This window comes from Mycetomoellerius zeteki, unplaced genomic scaffold (assembly GCF_001594055.1).
Source record: "Mycetomoellerius zeteki isolate Tzet28-1 unplaced genomic scaffold, Tzet1.0 scaffold52, whole genome shotgun sequence".
Classification (NCBI taxonomy): Eukaryota; Metazoa; Arthropoda; class Insecta; order Hymenoptera; family Formicidae; genus Mycetomoellerius; species Mycetomoellerius zeteki.
In genome coordinates this window covers 1,173,736-1,189,539 of record NW_017257523.1, presented here as the reverse complement: position 1 = coordinate 1,189,539, position 15,804 = coordinate 1,173,736, and the positions used below count along the sequence as shown (strand labels likewise).

The 15,804-nt window shown below is 32.7% G+C and overlaps 3 protein-coding genes across 4 annotated transcripts in view; all 3 read right to left on the bottom strand.

Annotated features, from left to right (window-relative positions):
* The window catches only part of LOC108727681 (uncharacterized), a 5,878-nt gene extending 5,690 nt beyond the window's left edge, over nucleotides 1-188 (bottom strand). Inside the window, exons 1-2 of the mRNA XM_018455880.1 lie at nucleotides 171-188; nucleotides 15-25 (exon numbers count right to left, since the gene is read on the bottom strand). Coding sequence (XP_018311382.1) covers nucleotides 15-25; nucleotides 171-188 — 29 coding nt within the window. The remainder of the gene's footprint in view (nucleotides 1-14; nucleotides 26-170) is intronic.
* Nucleotides 189-2,168: 1,980 nt separating this feature from the next.
* On the bottom strand, nucleotides 2,169-4,293 carry LOC108727713 (venom allergen 5 2). Of its 2 annotated transcripts, none has more exons than XM_018455922.1 (3): nucleotides 4,098-4,293; nucleotides 2,354-2,524; nucleotides 2,169-2,261 (listed from the first exon to the last, which is right to left on the bottom strand). In XM_018455922.1, exons 1-3 carry the CDS (start codon nucleotides 4,251-4,253, stop codon nucleotides 2,169-2,171), a joined length of 420 nt encoding a protein of 139 aa, XP_018311424.1. In that variant the 5' UTR covers nucleotides 4,254-4,293. The 2 variants fall into 2 exon arrangements, with proteins under 2 accessions (XP_018311424.1, XP_018311425.1); XM_018455923.1 differs by having other exon boundaries at nucleotides 4,111-4,293.
* A 3,134-nt stretch (nucleotides 4,294-7,427) lies between these two features.
* The window catches only part of iav (transient receptor potential cation channel subfamily V iav), a 31,476-nt gene continuing 23,099 nt past the window's right edge, over nucleotides 7,428-15,804 (bottom strand). Inside the window, exons 7-13 of the mRNA XM_018455915.1 lie at nucleotides 15,015-15,176; nucleotides 13,301-13,498; nucleotides 12,727-12,836; nucleotides 11,216-11,565; nucleotides 10,296-10,544; nucleotides 9,890-10,202; nucleotides 7,428-8,442 (exon numbers count right to left, since the gene is read on the bottom strand). Of these exons, the coding sequence (XP_018311417.1) occupies nucleotides 8,268-8,442; nucleotides 9,890-10,202; nucleotides 10,296-10,544; nucleotides 11,216-11,565; nucleotides 12,727-12,836; nucleotides 13,301-13,498; nucleotides 15,015-15,176 (1,557 nt within the window). The 3' untranslated portion in view covers nucleotides 7,428-8,267. The remainder of the gene's footprint in view (nucleotides 8,443-9,889; nucleotides 10,203-10,295; nucleotides 10,545-11,215; nucleotides 11,566-12,726; nucleotides 12,837-13,300; nucleotides 13,499-15,014; nucleotides 15,177-15,804) is intronic.

Genomic DNA, 15,804 nt, shown 5'->3' with positions numbered 1-15,804 from the left:
ACATTCTGCCACACTCCAAATCGTTCTACAACAATCGACTTGTTTCAATAATATTTACTTATATCAATGTAAATTAACTTTAATCTCGGTTCAAATTATTATTCTTCATTTTTTCAAATTTTAAGAGAAAACGATGAAGCGTAAATTGAATTGAGATTAAAGTTATTTACATTGGTAAAAACGGGCATTGGTAAAATAGAGTCTGTGAAGTTAGTCACGATATTCTATTAATATAAAAAAAATAATGACAATTATATTATAATATCACTTGTCATAGTTTTACAGTTCTTTATAAAAATGAAAAAAGAGCTCCGCATTTTTTATATTTAAAAACCAAAATTGAAAATATTAAAGTTATTTAAAAATATATAGCCGTCGGAACTCTGTTTAAAAATTATTGTAGGGCATAGAATTCTGTAAGAATTAACGAGAAATGTCGCTGGGGAATTGCAATAAATTATCAGCACGACACTTTTTTTTCCAAATGTACAAATTTCTATAACGTATCTGAGCCGAATAAGGCCCAGGCCCTAAAAAAGGCCTACTTTTAAATTTATTACTTCAAAACTCGCTTTACGCCTGCACTGTATGCTTAAAAGATGTGTCATAGGAAATAGATAAAAAAGGATTAAAGAATTGGAATCGATAGCAACACGTTTGTTTAACACAACAAAAATTTGCGTGTATGAGGCTAATATGAGCCAGTTTTATAACAATCTACTGCAAAATGTACCAGTATACAATGTTTCATAATTTATTATAATTCATTATAATTTATTCAACTTCCTAACTATGGAAAATAATTAATAAATAATTTTTTTGAAATAAGCATAAGTATTTTTTTTAAACATGTACTTATTAAATAGGGCCCACTTATGTGATTTTTATTATAGCTATTTGTTTGTTATGTGTAGAGTTTACGCCAGAGAATAACGATTTTTAATGCTACTATCTTTTAAGAAGCCAAAATTGCATTCAAATTGCTAAAAATTTTTAAAAATTGAAAAATTAATTACAAACAAAATTAAAGATAATTGTAATATTTGAGAGTAGAGTAAGTCCTAAGGAATTTCCTTTTTATGATTAATAATCATTTTAAAACTGATTTAGAAAGAAAGTGTTTATTTTCATTGTTATTTTTAATTTATTTTTTATTTGGACTTCATTATATTCATATTCATGTAATAAGGCCCAATATCAAAACTCAAAAAATTTTTTCGTTCATTTACATATATTCTATATAAATAATATATTTTATTTATTTTTGGGAGTGAATGAAATGAAGATTTGATTCTCACTTAATTTATTTCAATATCCCCATAAATAGAATTAAAAAAAAATAAAATAAATTAGGTGGGCCTTATTCGACTCCTTATTTAAAGTGTATTAAAATTAGTAATTATTGGAAATTTGTTCTCAAGTTACATGTGTTGATAAAACTCAATATAATATTAACGCAAACTGTAGTCGAAAATAGAAATATTTATCTTTTTTTATACTTCAGAGAGAAATCGTTCTAAATTCGCGAAGTTGGCACGCTGTATTTTCAATTTTGGTTTTGTAATATAAAGAATGCGAAACTTTATTATTTTTATAAGGAACTGTAGAATTATTAAAAACGGACTGTGATACTGAAATTGTCAATATTTTTTTATATTGATAGAATGTCGTGATATTTTTACAGATCCTATAAAATGTCTGTATGTTTTGATCTCGTATTTGCCTTTAAAATTAACGATCCCTGAAACACACAAGATTATTCACAGTTCCGTTTTATTAAAACCTCGAATAAAACTTTTACTAGTTTATCTAATTTTGCAGATATTGAAACCGTTATAACTTTGAAGAATTTTATATTGATTGTTTCGAAGATATTTCCGCTAATTGTATTTTTATTCTTTTGAATACAAAAACTATTTTCGCATATTTTTATATCACCGAAATCACCGAAATCTATGAGCTCCGAATAAACTTTAAACCAAAATCCGCAAGCGTCGATTAGAGAATCAGAATCGGGACTGTGCGGTCTTACATACACAATGCTGCATACACACGCGTTTCGGTGGTTGTATCGGTAGAACAATTTCGCGTCTGCATGGGTTATTGGATATTGAAAAATAACGGCGCGGCAAGAGAGAGGGATGAAAAATGAGATATATCCGTCGGAGTTACTTGCCAACATCTCGGCACTGATCCTTCTCGAAGAGCTTGCACTGCAGCGCCCATCGACGAGCTATAACGGCAAGTTCGTCGTCCCAGATCTGTCGAAACAAATGACACTTCAGACGTCGTCCACCATCCCCGGGATAAATGATTAAATATCACGTCGCGCGTGTTCCGTCGATTTTTCTACCAATTCCATCATGGTCCTTGCGGCGGGCTGCGGCCCGGGATTTCCACGACTCTCCTTGCCGTTCGCAATGACAACGCGATAATGATTATGACTCTCGAGCACCTCCTCGATGTCCTCCTCATCGAGGTCGTTGTTCACCATATCGATGCAATTCGCGCTCTCGCAGTCAGACTATAGAAATGAATACCAAATTGTAAACTAAAGATGTATATTCACGGAAAGAACAGTTTTGCTGAAATATATAAAAATTTAAAGGGATCCTAAAGTCGTATGTTTTATCGATTATTTTTCAAATAAGTGTTTTTCTAATTGCTTTTATATATGTATACAAATTTAAAAATCTTTTTCCACAATTAAAGTATAAACTATAAACGATAATAGTCCAAATGGGTCGATTTTATGCCAAAAACTTGCAAAATTATAGTTTTTATAAGTTTTTGGCTCGTAACAATATTTGCTTTATATACAAGTTTTGTGCTTTATATATATATAAAACAATCTTGATTTGGACTAGAGATTACATGAATAATGTTGAGTTCTTATTAGAATTTGGCTTATGCTCATTTCTACTTATATAGATTAACTTTAATCTCGGTTCTCTTTAACTCTTACACGGAGAGAATTTTTCTAAGAATTTACCTTGAAAATATGATAGTCTTGGGACAACATTGTATTTCGAAAAATTTTATGTAAATTTCTTTCATTCATTAATAAAGCTACAATAAAATATATAATAGGCTTGATTAATTTTACTGAAGTGCATAGTAAAAATCTTTAAAATATTGAATTGTACCACAACTATTATTTTCAGAGTAAAATACATCGCGTAATATGATTCGATTAATATAAATTAATAATATAAACGCCGTTTGTATTATTTTTTTAGTTCTTATTAATTATATTATATCTTTTATTTAAATATTGTTTTCTTATGGTTCGTAGCCCTTCTTAACACTTTTATTATTAATTTTCAGAGTAATTTTAAGAAACAATTCTGTCCGTAGAATTAGAAAAAGATGAAGAGTTCGTTAAACTAAGATTAAAGTTGAATTATATTGATAAAAACTGGCATTAAATACCTAATATGAAAGATCAATTAGAAATTTATACATATATATGCATGCAATATTGATGTAGTAATATAGCTAGTGATGTGTAAATGACTAATAAATAGATCCTATTGAATCGATAAAATAAATGATTTTAGGATCCTCTTAATATCTAAAATTTTTCTGAATGCAGATCTGAAAATAATTTTGTTAAACTATCAGAATAATTTTGTAAGGTACTCAAGCTGATTACTAGAATATCAAAAATTTTTGCATTACTCGTTATGCTTGACTTCCTTATATTATTTTCAGATCTGTATCTAGCTAAATTTTAAAATATTTCCTATATAGATAATTATTTTGCAGCGTCACTCATTATGCTTGACTTTCCAATAAAATTATTTTCAGATCTGTATCTAGCTAAAGTTTTAAATATTTCAGCAAAATCGTTCTTTCTATGTATATTTTTTGTTGTAGAAAGACAGCGTTCAATTTCGCAATTATGTAAAATAGCGAGTAATAAAAAATTAGGTTAGACATATTGGATTTCGAAAAACTCGGACGTCTGTCAGCATATTTCATCGTGATTGAGTACCGCGCTTACAAAATTGCTATTCTCTGTGGATCAAATGTAGTTTACACATGGATACAGTTTATGGATATTATCTAATCAAACAATTTTAATAAATATTTACAGGAAATAAGCACATGGTGTGATCGGGGTAAATGCGGCAATAATTTCTACTCTCGCGATCTGTAATTGTCATCCTTCCTCTCGCTTCACCGTCACTGTAATGCGTGAGAAAAGATAAGAGGCAAAAGATACGGGCTGTCCTCCGGTTAAACCTCATCGTCGCCAATCCATTCGTGAGATTAGTCACACGCGTCAGCTACAATTACGTACTTCAGTTGCTATCCGCCCAGCGCCCTTAATCGCGACGTCAGATTTTCTTTTCTTTTTTTTCCGCCCTCGCAAACTATCTAACTTCAGATCGCGCGAATCAATTTAGCGACTTTGACAGTTCCGGGATGCCGGATTGGTAAGAAAATTTATCGCGCAACGTGGAACGGAAATTCATATCGCTGCTTTGCGAATCGATTCACCGTGCTGGTCGGCCTTGCGCTTGATCCATACACAAACGAAAAACGAGAGGTATATCTAAACAACGCACCGCGCGAAAAGTATTTCAATTATGCATTTATTACGCTCGAGAATTCGCCGCCGCACGTAAAGAAAAGGAAATCGTTGGCGAAACGGGCCTCTGATAAATGATCTAGCGGGCGGAATGCCCGGCACTCGACAGACCGATATTTTTATTTGGATATAAAGCAATGTGCCCGCGTGGCACATTGCTTTATATCCAAATTTATTTCCAAATTTATATTCTCTTTTTCTTCTTTTCGCACTGTTGCGGAATACCGCGGGGTCTGTATTTCACTTCGTTTAATTCTGGCGAATCTGACCGATGTAAATACTCGAGCGGCATATTTGAGACCCAAGCCTTATTACGATAAATAATCATATATTAACAATATATTAGCAAAAATAATAGTCTGTAACGTATTTAACACTTGAAGTACCGAGCGGTCATTATTGATCGTTTTTTTTAGATTATATAATATTTAAGGTGCGTCCAGACTATGGAGCCGCGATTTATTATGAATTTTATGTTGATGAAATATTTGATTTTTCATCATTTTCTTTATTTTCATAGTAATTTATTTGTTTGGATTTTTTAGTGAGTAAGAAATATTGGTACTTTTAGTAGTATAATATATAATAATTGTATGTATTTTTACATTACATATATAATTTATAATTGTATATATATGTTATAATTATAATATAATTTGCTAAAAAAAGCAATTATTGGGGTAAAAATAAAAAATAAATAAAAAACGTGGAGAAAATCAAACGTTAAGTCAACACGAAAGCGAGGATAAAAGCGATAAAATATATAAATGATTCTCTCATCCGCTTACAAGGTAGGGGAGAGTGATCTAAATCGGACCTATTTGCAGTTTTTGCTCTCTATAAGGCGTAAATAAAGTCCGATCGTAAAACCGAAAGTGCCATTGAAAAGATCATTTAATTCCCTTCATTTTTGCTTCAGACCATTTTGACGTATCTCTCACTTGTGTTGAACTATAATGGAAAATGTAAAAACGCTTTTTCCGGTCCGATTTGAAACCATCGGTTTCAAATCGGACCATCCCCTGGTTCAAATCGAAAACTCCTATATTTATGGATTTTTAGATAGAATTTTAAAATATTTTAATGTATTTTTTTTAGTATTGAGTAAAAACGAGCAATTTTACAGTCAAAGATAAAAATTTTTTCAGAAAAAAAAATTACTGATAGTTTATATTATTAGAATTAAAATCAATAAAATTCAACTAATTTGAGTCTGATGACTCATGATATTTTACTGATTTAATTCCTTGGACCAGATTTGGTCAGCCGATCACCAGTACTACAACCAGGCCTATAAGTTATTTACTGTACTGTCTGATTTGGACACGGGTCGTTAAGAACTTTGGAACAAATTTTACAATAAACCGCAAAAGTGATCACAAAATGTTTGATATTTTTGAATTCTACACTATTTAATTATCTTAAATCAATTACTTTTCAAATTTTTAACACCATTTAAATAATGATTTACAAGGATTTTCTTTTTTAAAAAAATTTTTGCACGATGGCTGAAAATACATATTTGCGTCTATTTTATGAATGTTATGACATAGAACTGTCAAACTGCTATCACATGTTCGGTGTCTTATAAGGACTTTACATTATAAATAGTACGCAAATCTGCTTAACCGTATTCATTTAAATTAAAAAGGTCCTATTTGGAACACGGTCCAATTTAGATCACTTTCCCCTACTGTTTGTGGAACAATTTCGTAATGCAATATTTCCCCTTAAGTGCGATTTATAAAGCTCTATAGTAATATCACGGTGAATTTCTGGCGTATAGAGGTGTATTCGAAATTTGTTTGTTCGATCGTTCCCCCACGAGAGATGTTGTAGCGTGTAAACGTACCTGTTCGGCAAGTTCGTTCCTTCTCTCACGCTGTACGCGGCACGTGTTTTCATTTTGATATCGCAGGTTGAGTTGCCTCTCATATCATTATTGTTTCAATACGCGCGAGAGGTAAGAACTTCTCAAGTTCCGTTTGTTCCCGAGACTGCCGAGCATCTTTCCAGCTCCTTTCGTCGCAACAATAGATGGAGATTGCAGACAAAACTGGGGAATATCGTATAGACTATAGACATAGTGAATTACAATTGCGAGTAACTAAAAATTTCGAAAATCGATACCCGTCACTCGATGCATATATTCTAACTTTATTTTATGCATTAAACTGAGTATAAAATATGTAACAATTATCGAATAATAAAAAGAAATACATGTAATATTCTTGTAATATTACGTGGAGGGCAAAAAGGCATAAATTTTGCAAATTCGGACTGCATGACGTGTTTAACGACATTGTAAATTTGCTTAACGTTTTAACGTAAAATGGTATGCATATGCGGCAACTCAATTTTACAAGGGTTGATTGTTTTGTCAGTAATGCAATTTACATTTTCAAGTAATGGTCTGTCAAACATTTTGACTAAAACTGAAAGTGGTACATGAACAATAAAACGCAAGAGAAAATAAAATTAATTTAAGGAATTTAAAAGTAATAACATACTGACTTAAAAATAATTTATTTTATACATATTTTATATACAAATAACATTCACGTACAGATATGTAGGTAAAAATTCAAATAAATATTTGGAGATATTGTGCCTCTCCAATGCGTGGAATATATTTTTTATACTATTCTTATCCTTAATATGAACTACGCCTACCAGTGAAGAGATTGCTATTATCACACGATATTGCAGCATGCCAAGCTGCTAAACTTACTAAATACTTTAGCTGCAAATTGCGTAATTGGCAAATCTTGTAAGAGTAAAAATCTGGAATCTCCTTTAAAGTTGAAAGTATCTTCTACGGCACGAAGGTATGTTGCTTGCGCTATATAACCGTATCTGTATCTTTGAGAAATTCCTCAGTGGTTCATTTTAATAGATATATACATGTATGAGAAAATTTCTCATCGTGCAATCTGAAAGTTACGTAACGGTGAATTAACATCATTTGGTCCCCGGCATATGTGTTTACTTTAATAATTATCATAGGGAAGTCTGTTACTTGGCGGCATGTTTTCCATAATGAGATATGCGCCTCGCGAGTAAGATTGAGTAATACCTGTATTAATAATACCTATACACACAATATCGCTATATATGCAAATCGCTTTGAATCGATCGTATATCTTTACAAACTGTTTAGCTCGAGCTTATATACTCCTCGTGAAAGCGCCCAAGCTCTTTTTTATATTAAATGCCACGTGGTACCGCCAAAAAACTAATTTATGCGACATTAATCTGTGTTTCAAAGTTCACCCCGGAAAAACGGATGAATAAGCCAACGATTTACGTATGTAAAAAGATATTGTCAACTAATTTTATCCTTCATTTATCATGCTCGTGTAATTATTTTGTATAACGATCGTACATTCTGCTTCTGCTTATTCCTATAAAGATATATCTATGTACAATTTTTAAATATGTTGGAGATCAACTTGACGTATTGTAGAATTAAATAAAGCGCATATAATGCTTGCTGCACGTGTGTAGACTTTTTGAAACTTGATTTATCCAGGATATTCAAAATAAGCGGTTTCGTTCGGGCGTAAGATTTCTTTATGGGGGATCATCCACGTGTGCGACCCTACGGCGCTGACATTGACGTCGTCATCGACATCATGATCGGTGCAGCGCAAAATGTCATAAAGTCATATTAAGGACTGTCCGGTGCGTTTTCCCGCCAGGCCAATATTGTGTTCATATCGGTAATGCCACGCGTGCTCCATGGCTCGAGCGGATCCGAGGACGACGTTGGTGGTGAAGCCGCTTTATTCTGCTCAATCGATTCTCTTCTCCTTGCTGGTTCCACAATTTCTTTAGGCGATACCCTGCGCATGCATCATAAAAAGCACCGACCGATTAGGGAAGCAGTCAATCGAATGCCGATACCGTTCTATGCAGACTGCTATCGAATTTTTTTAGTGGATACTATTTTTTTTTTTTAATGTAAAATAATTCTCTGAACACGATTTTTTTTTGCGCGATAATATCAGAGTTCATTAATTATTGCATCTATGCAATTTTTAACATTGCCGTGTTGTGTGTGTGTGTGTGTGTGTGTGTGTGTGTGTGTGTGTGTGTGTGTGTGTGTGTGTGTGTGTGTATTTGTGTATATATAGCCAAGCTTCAAATTAAATCTCAGTTTCAAATAAAATCTACTTTAACAATGCTTTTGTCGTATATTTTTTATGCTGAAGTTATAAATATGATACCTTTATTAAAGAAAAATCGATCGGCGTGGAAGAATCTATAGTACAACCGGTGTGGAACACTGCGTAACTAACGATGTGGGATAATTATTAGATGGAATTTAATTAATGTGTCATTTAAGTCGTGTCAATTAACGCACGCGCGCTGTCATGTTGGCCATTATGCACTTGGAAATCCAGATTCTACTGTCAGCTATCACGGTTAGTTATTCTGTTCAATAAACATCGACTTCTATATTTGTACAAGCTATATTTGTACGACTAAAAAAAAATGGATATTGATTGCTCACAACAAACTTATATCTTTCTTTTCGAGATATGAGATCTGTTCTTTATTCCTGTCTATTACTGTCTAAACTGGTGCATCAATAAGTTGAAATTAAAATATACATTTGTTTCGCTTTAACTTATTGCACTGTGTGCACCAGTTCAGGTAGTGCTGGAATAAAGAACAGACCTATGGAAAAATTATGTAAGTCTACACTGTTAAATCTGTAGTGTCAAATTTAACTTAACGTGAGTCGCCACCGTTATTTTTGTCATCACATCGTTATTTTATATTAAAACAGTAGCTATATTTGACACTATATGTGTCAAATATAGCTATTGTTTTAGTATCATAAATAGATGACAAAAATAACGGTGGCGACTCACGTTAAGTTAAATTTGACACTACAGATTTAACAGTGTAGACTTACATAATTTTTCCATAGGTCTGTTCTAGTGTCTGTTTTAGTGTCAAATTGACACAATATAGTATCAAATTTAACTATCGTTTTAAAAATATCGGTAAAAAATAATGATATATTTAGTAGAAGCAGTGGCGACTCACGTTAGGTTAAATTTGACACTATAAATTTAACAGTGAGAACTGTTTATTTTTTATGAAAAAATAAAGTTTTGTTTTACTTTAAATTTAGAAATATATAAAATATAGAACTCGCATAATTTTCTCTTCGAGAAAAAATATTTCACCGTTCAATTATCGTTTCCTAAATATATAATTTATCGCGAAATTATCGGAAAATTTTGCAACTCATTATTGACTATATATACACTTTATTACCTATTCTTGGCCGTTTTTGGTCGACGTTTTTGGATTTTATCGGGTGGTTTGGTAGGAATGCTGCCGTTCTGCTTGACCTCCGGCTTAATTGTTTCCACGGAGGTCTTTCGTCCTTCAGTCTCGATACGATTCATTGGTTTCTCTTCCGGATCATTCAGTAGTGGTCGATATCGCAGACTTTGTTCGACGGACGTTGTAGATGAGGAACTGTCGCCATCGTCGTCACGGCGTGACCGTTTCGATGTAGTAATGAATCTGTTATTCGCGGATTTTATCCTTCGAAGGCGAGCTTCGGTGCCGAGTAAATTATCACCTACAAAAACGATTGACATAAATTTCTCTATTTATAATAATACGAGATTTATGCAATTTTTATTAATGATAACTTCGTATATTTTGTACTCACCGCCGAGGTCATTGTCGCTGGACTCCATGAAATATTGTTTCTTAACGATAGTAGATTTCTCAATGATCGGCGCGACCATAGCGAAGTGTGCTAGAATTTGCGGATCGATTGTGGTTTTCATTGAAGCTTCGCTCGTGGCTAGAGCGGACTTCGCCATTTGCAGTAGAGTTTTATAATCTGTTGTAGTCTCGGAAGCGATAGCGAGTTCCAAAAATGGATCTTCGACAGTTTCTTCGAGCGCTTTTGTTTCTATATTCAATGCTATTTAATCTCTTCATATAAAATTGGTTTCATTTTTACAAAAAAAAAAAACCGCTCAGCATATTTATTATAATTTGCTCTTGTTATTATCGAATATTATTAACAGAAAGAAATTGTTAACCCTCAGTATCCACAAAGGGTTAGCTCATCCCCCCCCCCCCCGATTCGTTCTTTTCACGTTTTTTTCCTTCTCACTTATTGCAAAATATCTTTTGCGTTACATTTTCGTCTTTCTAACTCAAAAATTCTTTTTTCAGTCTTCAAACGACAGATTAAAAAAAAAAGTTAAAATCGATGCACTACAATCTGAGATACAAGCAAAAGAAAACGCTAGGTTACACAAATACCCAGATATGGGTAGATAGGGACTTTTTTGAAACGTGGGTACTGAGGGTTAATTACACTAGTCGATAGAAAAAATTTTGATCGAGTATCAGATTAAGTGTCTTTTATACTTTTTGACGCGCTGAATTCAAATCTGCAAATGGAAACCTCATTTTTTTGTCAAAAACTTAACGTGATAGAATATTTTCATTTACAGATTTCAATTCAGTGAATCGAAAATGATAAGAACGTTTATTCTGATTAGAGTTAGTGGATAAAAAATTTTTTGCTAAGTATTGTTATCAATTATTAAGAATTTGCATATCTGTACTTACGATTTGTATTTTTCAAATTCATTGCCTCCACATCCTTTACGGGATCGATAGATTTATCGATTAAATCTGTGAGACCTGATAATTTAGTTTCTTCTTTAATGGATTGATTATGCGATTGCACATTTACCACCACTTCTGAATTATTTTGGGTTGTTTTCGTCTGCTGGTCGTCGAAAGCGGCTTTCGACTGCGCTGTCTTTATCTGTTTTGCGTCGATATTAGTAGGTATGCCCTCTGTCGCAGTGGATAAGTCAAAGTCATGTGCAAAGGCCATTACGTCCAAAGCTGCGGTTAACGCATCACCAAAACCTGCAGTAACTGCCGACACTTGCGGTTGACCGGCATCGGGACTGTAATGTACGTGAAATTAACGCGTAGCCACAATATTCCATGGACAGATTGATGGAACATATAAAATGTGCAATTTAGAGAGAATTATCATTGGAATAATTATATAATAAATAATACTTAGTTCTCTCTTAAAGCAAGTAATTGACAAGCAGATTTGCCAATAAAAAGTCATAGATTGGCGTTGTAATAAACTTATATAAGGATTTTAAAATATACCATCCATAAAATATGCCATCCATTGAAAGAAAGATATTTATGATGTGATGATACTAATAAATTAAATTGAATTAACAAATGAAATTAATAAAGAAAAAATTATTCGAAATTAAATCATCAGCTTTTTTCATTAAATTATCGACGTTTCTGTGAAATATCTGATTCTTTATATTAGATGTGTGACCTATTCATCTTACATCCTGCTATATAGATATTATATAACGCATCACGTCGAGCTTCATAAATATTTAATAGACTCAAGATACGGTCACGTTCACGTTGCTGTTATGCGTTCGTTACGTGGAAGCATAGCCAATCCGTGAAGGTCTCCGATGTTTCTAGACGCTTGTGATGTTAGCTATGTCCGGATTGCAAGTGGCAGACTCGACGGAATTACGAGGTGATAAAAAGTATCGTCCGCATACTGTCTCTCTGACAGTGAGTCACTCCCGCAAGGACGATTGTAAATCTATGCGTTGCAAGTTACAAATGCGTAGAACGGTCGAGACACAATGTCAGCGAGTAATTGAAACAGAGTTGCACGTTTTTTTGAATGTATATGTGCATGTGAAATAATTAAATAAAGTTTAATAAAATGTAACATAATTAATCAATTTTTAATATGATAACAAAGTAATATAACTAAATGAATTTTAGTAGAATTGTAATAAATTTTAATTAAAATAAAAATTAAAAAATATATAGATTACAGCTAACATTAGAATGGAACAGAAAATATATCAAAAATTTTTATTTTATAATAGCGACGTAATAATTAATAAGTGTGTATGTTATAATCTGTAATAATATAATAGTAAATTGGATATGAAACCGAGAAATTATAAGACAACATGAGTATTTTGAAATTATACCAAAAGGGTAATAAACCAACAGATAACTCTGGAGAAATACGGTATGATGAGATGCGATGAAAGTATCATTACCTGACTCGCACAGGGGTAGAGAAGGACGCGCGACCCCACATTATACGACGGAGTTCCTCGCCAGTCATACCTCGTTTTCTCAATTCGTGTATCGTGACTTTTCCGACTCGCTGCAAAAGTACATGGAGCGAAGTGATAAAATTATAACGCCGTCATTCGTGTTACGATACTTTTATAGATGTAATTGAAAACTCGAGAAACGGTTTTAACAGTAGTAATAATAAAATATTTGATTATTTTAATAAATATTTAAATTAGAAAAATTTCCTATTTATTTCGTTGATCTGCGAAAAAAATGAGTTATTGAAATATTAATGCCATTAATTTTTAATGCATCTTGGAGTAAATATTGCGCGTAGTTGTACTATTCTGATGAAATTTACTACACCGTAGCAAAATTTGCTGTGTGCATTTTACGAGAATCGATACCAGAACTCATATCAGTCGAATGGGACGCCGATAAATAAATTGTATGATGCTTGATGCACTGGTGTGAAATAAATCTTTGGATATACATCGCCGTCGGTGCATGCATACGCATGAAAAAAAGAATAAATATAAGTAAATAAATCACCTTCCAATTAGACACAGCGCCCTTACGCTGCTTTGCTCTGGTTTTTGATTTACTTTTAATAACCAATACGCCTCTTTGTTCCGATGCGGGGTTGTTCGGATCATCGCCGGGTCCCAGCTTGATGCTATATTCCTGTAGGTAATTATGGGCGTCTTTTTGGGATACAGCGCGTTCCAAAGACACCACGATTTTTGCCCACTTGATAGAAAATTAATAAAAAGCATTTAATTAAACAAATAAACTCAAGAACTGTTTTGTGGTATTTATTCGAGCACAGAAAGAACGGTTTTGTTGAAATATCTATATAAAATATATATATAAATAAAAATTTAGCTAGATACAGATCTGAAAATAATTTTGTTGGACCATTAAAATAATTATATATATAGGTCACTTGAACTGGTTGCTGGAATATCCAAATTTTTTGCAGTATTGTTCATCATGCTTGGAATTCCTACGTAATTATTATTTTGATAATCCAACAAAATTATTTTTAAATTTTATCTGTACCTACTAATTTTTAGGTATTTCAGCAAAATCATTTTTTCGTTTATATGGAGAGAATTTTACTGAAATGTTTAAAAATTTAGCTATAAATATAGACTTGAAAATAATTTTATTGAATGATAAAAATAATTATATAACATACTCAAATTGATTGCTAAAATGTTATTATAAAATATTTTGCAGCATTGTTCATGCTTGAATTTCCTACATAATTATTTTGATCGTGCAACAATATATTATTTTTAGACCTAAACTTTTAGATACTTCAGCAACATTGTTTTTTCCGTGCATGATCCATGCTATCGTAGCTATGTAATAATTTCATTTTAACTTATCATTAAACCTTTGTATAGGATAGTTAAAAACAGCTCGAATATTTTTATTGTGTATTTCCGTTTTCTGTCAAACATTTTTGATAATTTCTGTATATACAATTTAGTATCGACGATGGATTTTTAATTTAATAAATACAAATACTTTGTGTGTAAATATTAGAAATTTATTTTAGCATTCGACAAAATAATTTATAAGCAATATGTTTCGAAAGTAGATACTGTAAATTAACCTTTAGACTGCCGAGAAAGCCACTTTTGTGGCTCCTGAGTGTGGGTTAAAATACCATTTTTGGAATTTTAAATACTAATTGTATTAAACATATATATGTGTATGTTGCCTAAAATATATAAAAATATATAAGTATTGAAAAATATACAAAAAAGTAAAAAATATAAAAAAGTAAAAAAATTATAAAACAAGAAAAAAGTAAAAAAAATACAAAAAATAAGTTTAAGAACCAAACAAAAAAAAGCCAAAAAGGGACTATAAACTTTTTACGTCTATGTCGTTAGCTCTGGGTAATGTTAAATAAAGGAAAGTTCTCTGCATGAGTCTATACGTTTATATTCATTTATGTTGTCAATATTACGTTTAGAGTTCGAGATTTCCTAAATCTATGCTCATAATTAGAATCAGCGATACCAAGAACCCTGAAATACACTATTTTTGAGAAAATAAAAATTTTTTTTATTTGATCGTACGTTCCCTTCTGGGAAAGCCACTTTTATAGCTCTGTACAAATCTCGATATTCTGCGTCACGGTTATGTTACTTATATAAAAAAAATTTCGAGGAAAAAAAATCACTATTTTAACGAAAAAATGCCGGCAGTCTAAAGGTTAAGAAAGATCATGAATTATTTTAATACTAACCTGCTTGACGAATTCCTTTTCGCTTTGCTCAATAACATGTGCATATGTATTACCCATCATGGCAATTAGCATGTTGAGTAGCAGTATGGGCACGAGTACCATGAAAATCGCGAAGACGGTCTTGCTCAAGTTAGGATAGGTTGTGTTACTCAAATCCGCGTACTGTAAATACAAGCAATAAAGGCAATTGGATAAATGCAACGCCGGTACATCGTTGCCGGTAAATCGTCGCGACAATTACATGTGGATGCTAATAAATAGGCGACCAATACCCGATGTTGCATGCCCGTTGCGCGACGGCGGAAGCACGTAGAATTTTCGAACGGAAACTCGTATTTTCCATCGTACTATGGTCGGCTATCCCTCCCCCTCCCCCCTCCCCTCCCTGTTAATTCAGTGCAACGGGTTAATCGTTATACGAACTGCGAAACCGAGCAATGATTTTTACCGGACAGGCGGTATTTTATGCACCCGCCGCGCGTTCATGCAGATGCGCGCGCGATCGTTGTGCTAAATCTTTAATTTCGTCAGGAAACCATATTGTAGTGTTATTTTGTGCGACGCGGAATTGTCCGTGATTGAAATTCAAGATTCATAGCCGCGTGTCCTGACGCACCGTCGGAACAATGTTTTGGAATGATGTAAACGCGCGTGCGACGTTTAATTTCTAACTTTGACATGCAGTAATTAAACTAATGTTTAGCAATGCTCTAAAATCTTTAAAATAGAAATACAAAGGCGAATGAATGGACGAGATAAACAAATGGATTCGTTCAACGTTCAACGTTCA